This window comes from Lissotriton vulgaris, chromosome 1_2 (genome assembly GCF_964263255.1).
Source record: "Lissotriton vulgaris chromosome 1_2, aLisVul1.2, whole genome shotgun sequence".
Classification (NCBI taxonomy): Eukaryota; Metazoa; Chordata; class Amphibia; order Caudata; family Salamandridae; genus Lissotriton; species Lissotriton vulgaris.
The window spans coordinates 74,816,332-74,830,193 of NC_141686.1; the positions used below are offsets into that span (position 1 = coordinate 74,816,332).

The 13,862-nt window shown below is 43.1% G+C and overlaps 1 protein-coding gene across 1 annotated transcript in view; it reads right to left on the minus strand.

Moving 5' to 3' along the window:
• SLC6A13 (solute carrier family 6 member 13) overlaps positions 1 to 13,862 on the minus strand; it is a 758,242-nt gene that overhangs the window by 432,707 nt on the left and 311,673 nt on the right. Inside the window, exon 4 of the mRNA XM_086952830.1 lies at positions 11,707 to 11,847. Within this exon, the coding sequence (XP_086808956.1) occupies positions 11,707 to 11,847 (141 nt within the window). The remainder of the gene's footprint in view (positions 1 to 11,706; positions 11,848 to 13,862) is intronic.

Sequence of the window (13,862 nt, forward strand, 5' to 3'; positions counted from 1 at the left end):
GGAGAAACTGAAGAGAAGTTGTGTGTTCTGGGGCTAACTGCAGTTTCTATTCTGCCAAGCAAAGGAGCAGGACGTTGCTGTGTGCTGTGTCCCCTGCTTGAAGAAGATCTCCAATGGCCTGAGGAGTGCTGGCCTCCTGGTTTGAAGTCTCAGGAACAAAAGGACTTCCCCCCCCCCCCCCAGCTTCCCCTGAACTTTCCTGTGTAATTTCTGCTGACCTGCCTAGAGTGCTTGATCCAGTTGTGGGACCTCTGGAGGTTGTTGCTGCTGTTTGGGAGCTGGTAGAAGAAGAAGGTTGAAAAGAACTGCAAAACCCGTTGCATCTCTCTTTTTACGGCACATTTCACCGGCACATCTCGACGGGGCGAGAAGATTTCCATCGCATCGAGCGCCACTGCGAAGATCATCGCAGCACCTATCGCCGCTGCAAGAACCAACACATCAGGGATCGCTGCTGAAGAGGACCAACACCATGCAATGCCACTGCATCGATCACTGTTGCATCCCAAAGATCTACGCATCGTACCTGTGCGAGAAGATTTCTCAACGCATCACCTGCGACCCAGAACCGGCATGAAAACTCAATGCATCGCTCCCCCTACAGACAGGACTCAACGCAACCCATCCGCTGCGTGCAGCGAGGCTGTCGCATCGCCTCCTCAGGGTCACAGGAGTGTTGCATCTCTTTGTTTTTCAACGCTGCAGGTGCATTTGGAGTGGTGGTAGAAGTAGCACCTGGGCCTGAATAGGGCTGTGCCTGCCTTCCACAATGCTGGTTCCACCTCCTGCGGTGCGTCTGATGGCCCTGGCCCACACTAACAAAGGAAGAAGTTGTGCACTGACAGAGTGCACCCAGTACTGGTTTTAACTGGGTCCAGGACCCCTTACACCTAGAGAACAAAGACGTTTGGGGTATAAATATGAGAGCTGAGTCCCCTGAACTGTAGATCATCCTGGAATTCAAGAGGAATCTTTGCTGAGGAGGAGAGCTGGAGAAACTGAAGAGAAGTTGTGTGTTCTGGGGCTAACTGCAGTTTCTATTCTGCCAAGGAAAGGAGCAGGACGTTGCTGTGTGCTGTGTCCCCTGCTTGAAGAAGATCTCCAATGGCCTGAGGAGTGCTGGCCTCCTGGTTTGAAGTCTCAGGAACAAAAGGACTTCACCCCCCCCTAAGCTTCCCCTGAACTTTCCTGTGTAATTTCTGATGACCTGCCTAGAGTGCTTGATCCAGTTGTGGGACCTCTGGAGGTTGTTGCTGCTGTTTGGGAGCTGTTAGAAGAAGAAGGTTGAAAAGAACTGCAAAACCCGTTGCATCTCTCTTTTTACGGCACATTTCACCGGCACATCTCGACGGGGCGAGAAGATTTCCATTGCATCGAGCGCCACTGCGAAGATCATCGCAGCACCTATCGCCGCTGCAAGAACCAACACATCAGGGATCGCTGCTGAAGAGGACCAACACCATGCAATGCCACTGCATCGATCACTGTTGCATCCCAAAGATCTACGCATCGTACCTGTGCGAGACGATTTCTCAACGCATCACCTGCGACCCAGAACCGGCATGAAAACTCAATGCATCGCTCCCCCTACAGACAGGACTCAACGCAACCCATCTGCTGTGTGCAGCGAGGCTGTCGCATTGCCTCCTCAGGGTCACAGGAGTGTTGCATCTCTTTGTTTTTCAACGCTGCAGGTGTTTGGCTTGAAAACCTTTGTTGCATCCCCAGGTACTTTGGTGCAAAGTCAAGCATCCAAAAATTTCTATTGTATAAATTCTTGAAACCTTTTTAAGGTCATATTTTTAAACTTTGTATGTTGGATTTTTGTTTCTTTGGTCTTGTGTAGTTTAGATAAAGATAATTTATTTTTCTAAACTGGTGTGGTGTCCATTTGTAGTGTTTCCACTGAGTTACTGTGAGTATTGGTATGAATACTTTACCCATTGCCTTTGGGATAAGCCTGTCTGCTCATGCCAAGCTACCAAGGGGGTGAGCAGGGGTTATCTAAAGAGTGTACCACCCCTTACCCTGACTAGAGGCAAGGGTCTCTATTTGGGCAAAGGTACTACCTCTGCCAACAAGAGACCCCCAGTTCTAACAAGGCATTTTCTTGCTTTATCATTCCGTGCCCCTGCCTGTCTGCAGACTCCACATCTTGGTTTGGATGACAGTTGGGCGACTGTGAATTCACTCTAGACAGTTACACAAAGTGAGCTGAGGTGTGCCCTGCATATTCTGATGGGCCATCTCCAGGTTGATGGGCCTTCCTAAGCTAGAGTGGTGGGAGGAGTGGTCACTGGCACCAGAACAGGGCTGTGCCTGTCCTTACACAAAGCTGTCTCCACCACCTTTTGGTGTGCCTGGAGCCCTATCAGGGAAAGAGAGGATCTTGTGACATACAAAGGCTTTCCTTTGAAGTTTGCCTACTTCAAAGGCAGGAATGGGTATAAGAATTGGACCTCTGACACCTCCCAAAATCAGAATACTTCTGGACTAAAGGACATTCAGCCAAGAAGAAGAGCTGGATGCTGTAGAAGTCACTGCCACTCTGATACTGTTTGTTTGTTGTGCCTGCCTGCCAGTGCTTAATTTGTAAAATATGAAGTCCAGGTGCTCAAATGTTTGTCAGAGGCCACACCCACTTTTCCAGGCTAAACCCACTTCCTCTATTGACTCCACCCACATCCTCAACTGGCACTGCTAATAGCCAGATGTAATACCGCCATCCAATTCTTGGGGGTGTCCAGGCTGGAATGTGAAACAATATCTGTAATGAACAATGTGTGTATTATATGTGTAATCCCTGGCTCTCGCAGATGTGCAAACAAAACAGGATTTTTTCTGAGTTTGCACTGGTGACTCTTGAACCAGCAGCACATTGACTCAGCTGCTCAGCCTTCAAAGCATCTACACTAAGAGCACAGTTAGAACAGAGCTTCAAATGCACTTACAACTGAGTTTTACGCAGAAAAAGGGTCTCAACAGGACAACATTGGAGAAGATTGTACCTCGACAATGAGATTCTAATATACCATAAAATGCACATTTGTAGCACACAGGTTCGCCCTAGAGAAAGTCTTGTGGCGCTACTGGCAGGCATTGGATGGTTATTGATACCCAACCCAATGATTCGGATTCCTTTTGATCTTTTTTCAGTTTTCATATAGTGAAGACTTGTTCTAGGCATTAGAGCGATTAATGCAATTACCAGATTACATTCCACGTGGTATGTTTTTTGAGGCAGGGAAGATTAAGTGGTTTGTCCAGAATCACAAAATGAGCCGATGCTGAACTCAAACCTGGTTTCCCAGTTCCAATCTAGGCAGCTCAGGCCCTTTGGCCCCATCTACTCAGAAGGATGAAAGTATGGGAGGACACAGAGAGCATGAGGTTCAACACAGGCCCCTGCAGTGAATGCGCAAGTCCAGGGGGGCACCAGGTCCAGCTATACCTCAACTGACCCTGAAAGAGCTGACTCTTTATCTTTAACATTCTTAGAGCTCTGCAGTACGAAAGGAGACACAGAATGCTCTGTAAAATTGGATACATTATAAATACCTTGCCCCCACACAACCCGGTCCTAACTATTCAGCTGCTGATCGCAGGGGTCCGGGTCCGTCACAGCACGGATCATGTTTGACTTCCATTAACCAGATGCGCTTCTTCCCCAAACAACCACTCCTACAGGAGCCTCTCAGCTAGGCAGTGCCATTTCAAGGAGGGATGTGCTCCTATCCTGAAACACGTTTAGCCCATATTTTTAAGAAGGCATTAAACATTTTGTCATCTTGTTTTTCCCCTGGAAATACCTTCCCCTTCTATCAGTTTGTTGCTGGACAAGCACACCCTTGCTGCTCCAGATACAGGGAGCACTCCCGGCCCAGCACCTGCAGGTTCATCGCGCCTCACAAAACCACAAAATACACACGATTAAACATAACATCGCAAGGCATGATCTGACATGACGTCGATGCACCGCAGAGGTTGTCAGTAAGTGTACAAGTCAAGATAACTTGTGTCGATTTCACTTGACTCAGGAAGCATTCCGACAATATAATAAAAAAAATAAAAAGGCATGATGTTTATATTTTAAGATGACAGCATAATTGTGTCCAAATTATTACTAGAAAGTAGAAGCAGAAGACAGGATTTGAAACCACCGAGTAGCAACTAGCAAATGGCATCCTCAAATAAAGTGAAGTAAATCCACAGTTCCAGTAATCCTCTGTAGGCACCGTGGCATGCATCCATTTCATGCCTACTTTTATCAGTCTCATTCCTTTTTAGAAGGCTCATCACCATCATCCTGCACATCGGAGTCAGACTCGGAGGAGTCGTCATGTAACATTCATACAAAGTTTACACTGCAACCACGCTGAAGAAAAAGCAGCGTTGATTACTTACTGGGTGACGGTGACATCCTTTAGACTAGAGGCCTGCTGCTGCACACTGGCTGCATGGCACGCTGCAAGTAATGGTGCCGTCGAGCTGAACTGATGGTGCATGCATCATGACTCAAGATGATGCACGCTGTCACAGCGCAGACGCACGCACAGTCACGACAAATCCAGCCCAATCTGTGGCCCGCCCTCCAGCAACACTGACTGAAGGGCAGGCATTGATTTAGCAGTTAAGCAAGCACTCTTCATCGGGAAGATTGACAGAGCAGAACGTAAATCAATAAATTATGTTTTTGGGACAGGTTGTGCAGGTGTTGTTGATATAATTTGGCAAGCAGTGACTCTCCGGTCTAGACCTGGCCCTGAGAAATAGGTGCTGGTGCTAAGCACCGGAAAGCACCAGCACAAATTAAGCACTGCTGCCTGCTGTGCTGCTTTCTGCATCTGTCCAAGGAGTGAAAGGACTGGACTTTGCTTTCTATATCCTGCTTCCAATGTTCTGAAAGGGCTTGTGTGTGCTTGCTTCCTGTTAGGAAGTCTCAGGGCCATCAGAGACAACCTGTGCCTAGGCTCTACCGCTGAGAGCCCTGACCTGCCAAGTGGTGCCAGTCCAGTTTGTTGGCCCTTGGAAGTAGAATCTAGTGATCTGGAGAGAAAATCCATGCATCAACTCTCAGCGATGTAGTACTGCCGTGCTGCTAACAAATTGATGCATCGCCTGCTTTGTGGATGAAAAATCACTGCAGCTTGAACTCCGAGCACTGTGTCCGCTCCGACTCTGATGCAGCTCCTGCTTTGCCCTGAAGAATTTACGCATCACCCGCTCGTGGCTGTAAGATCAACACAGCGCGTCGATTTTCAACGCAACATCCCGCAACGTTGTCTCTTCATCGACATTGCCCAGCAGTAAGTAACTAAGACAGTGTGTCCGTAGATCAACACATCACCTTCCCTTCAGCTAGGAACCTTTGCATCACCTCCACTGACAGTGTGGAACTGACACATCACCTCCCCTGCCTAGTAGTAAGGAACCAATGCATCACCTCCCCTGGCACTAAGGAACCGACCCATCACCTCCCCTGGGAGTAAGGAACCGACACATCACTTTGCTTTTCCGGTGCCTCACCTCCCCTGCTCCTGTTAAATCTTTGGATTTTGATGCATTGAAGTACTTTGTGCTAAAAGAAACGCATCTATAGATTTCTATAGCCTAAACTTATTTAACCTTGTAAGTGTGGTACCTGTATTTATTTTTGTTGGATTTTAGTTTTTTTGTTCTTGTTTTATTCTGATAAATATTGGCTATTTTCTAAACTGCTGTGTATTTCTTTTGTAGTGTTTTCACTCTGTTACTGTATGTGAATGTACAAATGCTTTATGTATTGCCTCTGAGATAAGCCTGACTGCTTGTGTCAAGCTATCAATGGGGGGAGCAAGGATTATCTGTGTGACTCCCTCATCCTGACCAGATTAAAGGTCCCTGCTTGGACAGGGTGAAAAGCACTGCCAACTGGAGACCCCATTTCTAACGTTGGTGGTCAGCGGTGAAGACAAGATTTGTGTTTGTACTTTGCAAACAGTGATTGGTGTACACCATCTTCATTGGTGTACACTACCATTTCTAAAAAGGCGCAAAGAGGAGAAATATCTTAATTTCTCCTTGTTTCTGTTTTCTAAGTGTGCTGCTTTCTGCAGCACACTTAGAAAGAGTAAAAACAGCCTCTGGAGATTATTTTTGTGCAGGAAGAAAAACAATCCTGCATGCAATGCAGGTACCCTTGCAGCATAGTGCAAGAGTACCTGTATTGGCCCTATTATTATATTTAAGTTTATAAAGCGCTCAGCTACCCGTAGGTTTCCCGGCGCTAAAACCAAATGAGAGGGGAGAGTCAGAAGGAAGGCTGTTGCATGTTGAATAACCAAGTTTTTACCTGTCTGCGAAACCTAAGGTAGCAGGGTTCAGTTCGTAACTGGAGAGGAAGGGAATTCCAGAGTGAGGGGGCCAGCCAGGCGAAAGAGCGGCCACCCATTCTGGATTTTTTGATTCTGGGAACCGAGAATAAGTGCTGATTAGATGATCGCAGAGTGCGGGGGGGACAGTAGTGCTGTACTAAGGAGTTAAGATAGGGTGGGGCCAGGCCAGTATTTATTCTGTGCATAAAGCAGAGGGCCTTAAATTTTGTGCGGCTTTCAATGCGAAGCCAGTGCAGAGTGCGTAGGGAATTGGAGGTAGGGGATGTATTGGGTAATTTAAAGAGCAGTCGCGCTGCCATATTCTGGACTGTCTGTAATTTACTAATCTATTGTGTACATAAAATTCATGAAACAATAATGAGGGTAGTTGCAAAAAAGGAATTCTAACAAATTATATAAAATATATATATTACTTTTAATAGTTTTTCAAGTTAAAAAAACAGATATTATACATTGTATAGATCTCTATGGAACTGTTATTGGTAAAGAAATTGTGTTATGCTTGTGAATGAAATCGGTTCAGCAGACAATAATATATCCTCCTTTTTACCAACAGTTAGAATTTTTGCAGCAATTGTATCTCTGGTTTTTGAATCGCTAAATACAGAAAGAGTATAAGATACCAAAAGTGTGACCAACTATTAGTAAGTGATGTTTTTATTATCCATTCTTGTTGATCAGAGTTAGGAATCACTAAGGCCTTGAAGTGCTCCCCTCTTTCATTTTGAGATAACACTTCTTTCCTAAGTTTCTCCATAGATATAGATTGGGGTTACTACAACTGCTCATATACATATGAATTAGTTTTGTAACTTGTTTAGCAAACAATATATTGCTAAAACATGCAGGGAGGGTTTGTTGCATAAGGAATCTTTACTGAATTATGTCCTGAACTTGTTTCACACAATGACGGTTTACATTACCTCTGCTATTTTAAAATTGTGTCAACGAATGTATTTTTTATGTTCCGTTATTATGTTTTTCAGGTATAGATTGTGTCTCCTGAGGAAGTCGTTTTTCAGAACGCCGAAACGCATGTCGAGAGTATTAATTGCCACTCTTTTCTTTGAATTTTTAATGATTGTGTAATGTATCAATGTTCAAGTTTTCCATGTAATAATTTTTTATGTAATGTGGATATATGTTTAATTGCTGTATGATGTTTATTTTACGTAACATTAATGTATAATATCTGTTTTTTTAACTTGAAAAACTATTAAAAGTGATATATATATTTTTAATAATTTGTTAGAATTCCTTTTTTGCAACTACCCTCATTATTGTTTCATGAATTTTATGTACACAATAGTTTTTTCCCTGAAGTACGAATTATCAAACCTAATCAGGGGGTTCTTGTTATTTGCATTATGTAATTTACGAATCACCTCTTTGCAGGCTCCCAGGAGAAGAATGTTCCCGTAGTCCAGTCTAGAGGTGATTAAGGCCTGGACCACAGTTTTCTGAGTATCCTGGGGGAGCATCCAGATGATCTTACGCAACCACTTAATGATAGTAATGCAAGTCGAGGAAGTTTTAACCACGTGGTTCTTCATAGATAACTGGTCGTCAAAACCGACGCCGAGGTTGCGTGCTGTTTTAGATGGGGTGGGTAGAGTGCCCATTTGAGAGGGCCAGTGTTGGGGTCCCCATAAGGTGGTGTTATGGCCAAACAGAAGAAGTTCTGTTTTCCCCCCGTTCAGTTTCAGTTTGTTGTCATACATCCAGGCTGCGATGTTACTCAGTCCTCAGGAGGAAGAGGAGTGAGAACCCGAGGAAAGAGAGTAGATGACCTGGGTATCATCGGCGTATGAGTAAATAGTGAGCCCAGCTTGCTCCGCAATAGTAGCCAAAGGTCTGACATACAAATTGAAGAGCAAGGGGCTCAAGATGGAACCTTGCGGGACACCGTACGCCGATGTATAGGTTTGGGAAGCTGATGAGGAAGAGAAAACTTGGAAGGTGCGGTCTGACAGAAAACTAACAAACCAGTTGAGGGCTGTGCCAGTGATGCCAGGTGATCTAAGGGCATTGATAAGAATGGGGTGGGAAACCGTGTCAAATGCGGCGCTCAAATCAAGCAGAATGACTCAGCCCTAGGCAGCACATAGTGTGCCAGTGCAGTGAGAGCAGAAATGTGCAATATCTTCTTAAATATAGCATATTCCTGCTCTCTCCATTTGATGCAGCACAGCAAGTTGTCTTGCTGCATTGCGCTGCCTCAAATATTGATAAATCTGGTCCCCAATTTACTGCGACTCAGGGTAAGTTCAGCACTGGTCAACCACTGGTAATGCATCACACTCCCATCAAAATGAGTAGAGTCATTAAATAACTATTGAAACAAATTGGAAAATAAAAAAGTAACTTTTTTTCAAGATTCATTTTTTTTATAAGTAAATCCTGTTGAATTGTACAACAAGCCTTATTTTTATTTAACATCACATTTTGTTCAAATTGAAAATACATCCTGTTGAAATTTATAACAAGGCTTACAATACCCGCAACACACCTTGACTTGATTGTTCTGCACTACACCACTTATGTATAGGTGAAACACATTTCAACATCAACCAATCAAAACCAGAAAGACCACATAAGAAATCAATGCTCACCCCATTCAACTATTCGTCTTCGCTATGTCAGTGGTTGTAGCTTTTCTCCTTATTTTGAGAAACAAAAGTGTTATATACTATTTTGCAAACATTTCACTGGGGCCACTGGAGCTGGGTGCACGAATATCCCACTTCAAGAGGGAACTAGGACACATACACCCAAACGAGAAGAGCTACTGCCTAGATAGCACAATTATAAGGGCTCTACACCTGAGTCTCAAAATTATCCATAGTTACCTGAAGCGGACAGAGTTCGTCTGAATCTGTGTCTCGCTATTTTCTTAGGTAAGTCTTTCTTCAAACGTTTAGTGATCCCCTCTAGGATATGTACTAGGGCGGTCATGTGTATATCACAAAGATCCTTCTATTTTCAGAGTATTCCCCCGCAACGTGGAACCTGACTCCCCTCCGGCAACTTAAATCCATACTCAATTATTTTGGACTGAGCCACCATCGCCCTCTCTGGAGAGTACAGGATTGATTTGGGAATGTTGGAACACATTTTAGATAGATACATAGAAAGCCTTGGTTTTGGGCCCGTCCAGTAATTATTTATCCATTTTTCCCAGATTTTTTGCTATGGTCATTCTTCGAGATCTATGAAGAGAATTGCTAATTGGACTATTTGTAGGTAGGTCCTCTGAGGGCTTTATGGTAATAATGTCTAGTGGTCATTCGGGCCCACACCCTGAATTTTGTTGTTCTTTCCCGTAAAGCCCCCCCCCCCTACTTTACATCTCGATCTCGTTGGGAGGGGGTGGATCAGCCCGACCTGGCAGTGCACTTATTGCAGTACAAATGTTTGTATGCACGTTTTTTGTCTTTTTACACGTTGTATATTCTTCCTTATTTTTTTTTTATTTCTCTTTTTTCACTTTGTCATTCTTTCTTTTTAATACGTTCTAAAGTTGTCCTCCCAAGCGCCTTATCCGGATTTTTTTGCATTAATATATTAATTCTCAATCGTTCCTGAAGCTGACTGTGTGTATGCCACAAATGTAAAAGAACATTTAAATATGTAATTTGTTTTTTAAATGAATTATTTCAGAAGCTGCTATTGTCCCCCACTCTTCCTTAGTCAGCCCTGATGAAGGTGTGGCCCATTTCCAGGCCTTACACTGAAAAGCGCGTCGGCGTTTGAAGCTTGTCCCTGATCTTTTTGATTTTGGTCATATACCAACTAGAGACCCAACGGGACCATTGTCATCATACCATCAGTTGGCAGTTATATCGTGCAAGTGAAGTGTGATCGATAATGTTTGATGAATGTCTGTTTGAGTGTGATTGATTGTGTAAATTAAGTGATGCGTGGGACACCTGTATGTCTTTTATATATTTATGATGTATGTGTACATTTTTCCATATATATTCTCTAATTTAAATCATGAAAATAATAAAAATAAATACTTTTTTCTAAAAACTTTCTGTGGCTGTATGACATAATTATTGTGCCTTGTCCGCTTCAGGTAACTAGGGATAATTTTGGGACTCAGGTGTAGAGCCCTTATAATTGTGCTATCTAGGCAGTAGCTCTTCTTGTTTGGTTGTTTGTATTCTAGTCCCCTGTGCTCTTGCCTAGCATCAGATTTCAGGGGTCCCCCTTTGATTGGTTGGAACTAGGACACATTCCATGGAGCATAAACTGCTCCTAAGATGCAGGTAATGCACCAGTGGCTACAGTGGGTGCAGAAACAAGTTATGCATGTAGGTACTATCGTATTGATCTTCGAACGCAAGTAATGGCCTTGGCCATATCCTTTATTAATAAATATCTGGAAGGCATGGTCTCAAGTCATATCATGCAAGTCTTGCAAGCATGGGTGCTGGGAAGAGGGTGGTGCTAAAAACCATAGTCTTTGCTTAACAGCACGTGCCAAGCTATTCATTTTGGGTACTGTAGACAAAGGAGAAAGTATACAATTACAAAATCCAAGTGTGAACGTTTTGGTTTTCTATTAAAATTGCATGCTAGCCCCCATTACACAGATTTAATGGAAACTGTTTTGGTCACAATACAAAATCAATAAAAACTGCACTTCAGCAATTATGGTTGGCACGGCTACAGTAACATACAGTGCACGTGATAAAAACCAATGCTATAAAAGATGGCATAAAAAAGCATAATCAATGATACCATCACCAATGAGATAACTAGTGCTTCCTAAAGGGTATATATAAGGCACATCAGGACCTCACGATCCACTCTTCTCATGAGGTCTTCTTGTATCGATTGGACCATCAACAACCACATGCCCACTGCCCCAAAAGATCTACCCAGCCACTTTTCTTGGCCAGATCTTGAGTTCAACCCTTAATGCCTCTCTACCTACATCATCAGGCACTGAATGCCCGTTTCCCACATGAAATCCTCCTCCTGTTGAGTACTCTGATGCCCCACCACCCAGTAGGTTGCACTATGCCCCTTCTCCATCAAGTCCTTGATGGCATCGTAGTTGACCAAATCGCCTGACTCCAATGCATCAGCCTCTGCATCCATCTACCCTTCCACCCATGAACACTGGTGCCCAGATGTCACCCTGTCTGCATAAGGTCATTGATATCCCCTGTTAGATCAGCTATCAGAGATCCCCTTTTATGTATAATGTCGTCTGAGCCCCTCTTACCTATCAGCGAGTTCCAATAACTAGGTGCAGTTAAGTGGGCCTGGAAGGCACAAAAGTAGGAGTCAAAAGGAAAAAGTGGCAGAGAAAAATATTTACCTGTGTTCCACTCATGACCACAGCTGGCCCAGGGGAGATCTGTGGTGAATGAACTGAAGAGGTAGAAAAAGGCCCAGGCAAGAACAATTATGTAATAAAAATTCAGCAGCGTGACAATCACCTGACAGGCGTATCCAATTCCTGAAAGAGAGAGAAAATCTTGTTCATAACAGAGCAGAAACAACCTCATTCATGTTCGTCAGCTCGATGGGCAGGGACACGAGTTAACCTGCCTGGTCACAATGACCCACCGAGTTACAAATACCAGGTTAATCAGTAACCCCTGGGGATAGGTGTGACCAGGGAATCAAGATGTGAGGGTCCCTCAGAACCAGGAATATCTTGCAGAATAAGAAGTACAGGCACTCATTCTGATATTGTTCCACATTTTCATTGGTCTTTAATATTTTACTTAAAGAATAAGCTTTCAGTAATCACAGTCTCTGAGTGAATAACAAATAACAGGTGCAGAGTTAGCCCAGACTTTGTAATATCAACGTGGTCGGTACCTATGGTTTTGTCAGAATTAAAGGGCAACTCAGAAAGAAGACTCTATGGGCTTGAATTTAATTATGAGTTAGGTGGAATTCCCATTGCCTGGAATTATTGTCACAGGCCAGTTTCGCCACATGGAACTCAGCCTACTACGACGTAAACGCCATCCCAGCGCGAAATAACTCTTTGGGGATGGATTTACCCCGTGGAACTGTGAACGGCGAGTGTTTATATTCCGCAGTACTTTCCTGCATTGCTATCTGTAGTACTGCCCTGTTTTAACTGGGCCATAATATATCGTATCTGCCATAAACAGTGGAATTATGTGTTTCTTGGTCACACTATACCATGCATAATCTACTCTTGCTGCATGTGAGGCATAGTTTGCAATCTCTACATATTCTGCTAACTTAAACAACGTATATTGTTGGTTCAAATGGATCACAAGGTAGACAAAACACTGCATAATCAGCTTATTATGTTAACAAGTGTTACCTACGTTCCAGGTGTTATTTGATGTATTCAGGACCATATAAAAGTAAGATTTTCTTGCAAGTTTTTGACAAACTTCATGAGCCAGAGTTATGTTGTAGTTTCTAGATGACAATTCAAGGCATTAACGTCTATGTGGTGGGTTTTTATGCTCCTCAAAATTAGTAATAAAAACAGGTGGGAAACAATGTGGCTATATATAGTAAGGTGGATTGAGTTGTTTCATGTTGCGAAAACAATACTATTCAAATATTCCAGAACAGCATCAATATTAATATAAAATATATAAAAGGCTTGAAGAATATACATTCTGAAATGTGAATATGTATTCATGCCCAAGTAAATAAATAAAATATTGACCTCATATCACCAATAGTTCTCGACCCCCAAAACGTTTATGTCAATGGTAAATGCGTACTATTTGACATCATAATGTTCGTCAAGTAGCATTTTTCTTATATACTTTGAAATTACTGCAATAATTCCCAGAGTTTGCAAACATAAACACACAGGATTTATTTAGTATTTTTTAATGTATGCCCGACACAATTACAAGTAGGCAACTTACCTAGACGACCTGGGTTGCTGAAATATGGGTTGCAAAAGGGTAAGAAAACAAGACTTGGCAGCATTAAGATTACCAATAGAATCAGTCCCCAAGCCAACATACCCAAACGTTCAATGACAAGCCAAGTACAGGTATGATCATTCACAAAACTCCCACATTCGTTGTAAACTTGAACTTTTCAATGGTCCTAACAAATTTCTTCCAAATAAAGTGGAAAATCTTAAAATGATCTTCAACAATAAAAAACTCAGATTGTCAGAATGTTGGAAGCTGCTCTTTATATACTATACCAAAGTAAGGTATAATGTGCACAGAGTCCAGTGGATCCCCAGAGGTTTACAGAAGCTTATGTAGATAATACTAAAAACTCTGTTTGTGTTAGTGTGGTCGAGCAGTTAGGCTTATCAGGGGGCAGTGTTAAGCTTTTGTTGTACACACCAAGGCAAGAAATAATTACACACACTCAAAGACTGAATCCAAGACCAATGAATTGTTTTTTTTGGTCTCGCGCCTAGCGTTGCACTGCGTAGCAGTGCTTCGCGCAGCGCGAGGCATTTTGTAATCGAAAAACGGGGTTTCAGCAGTCACTTTGGAAGCTCGT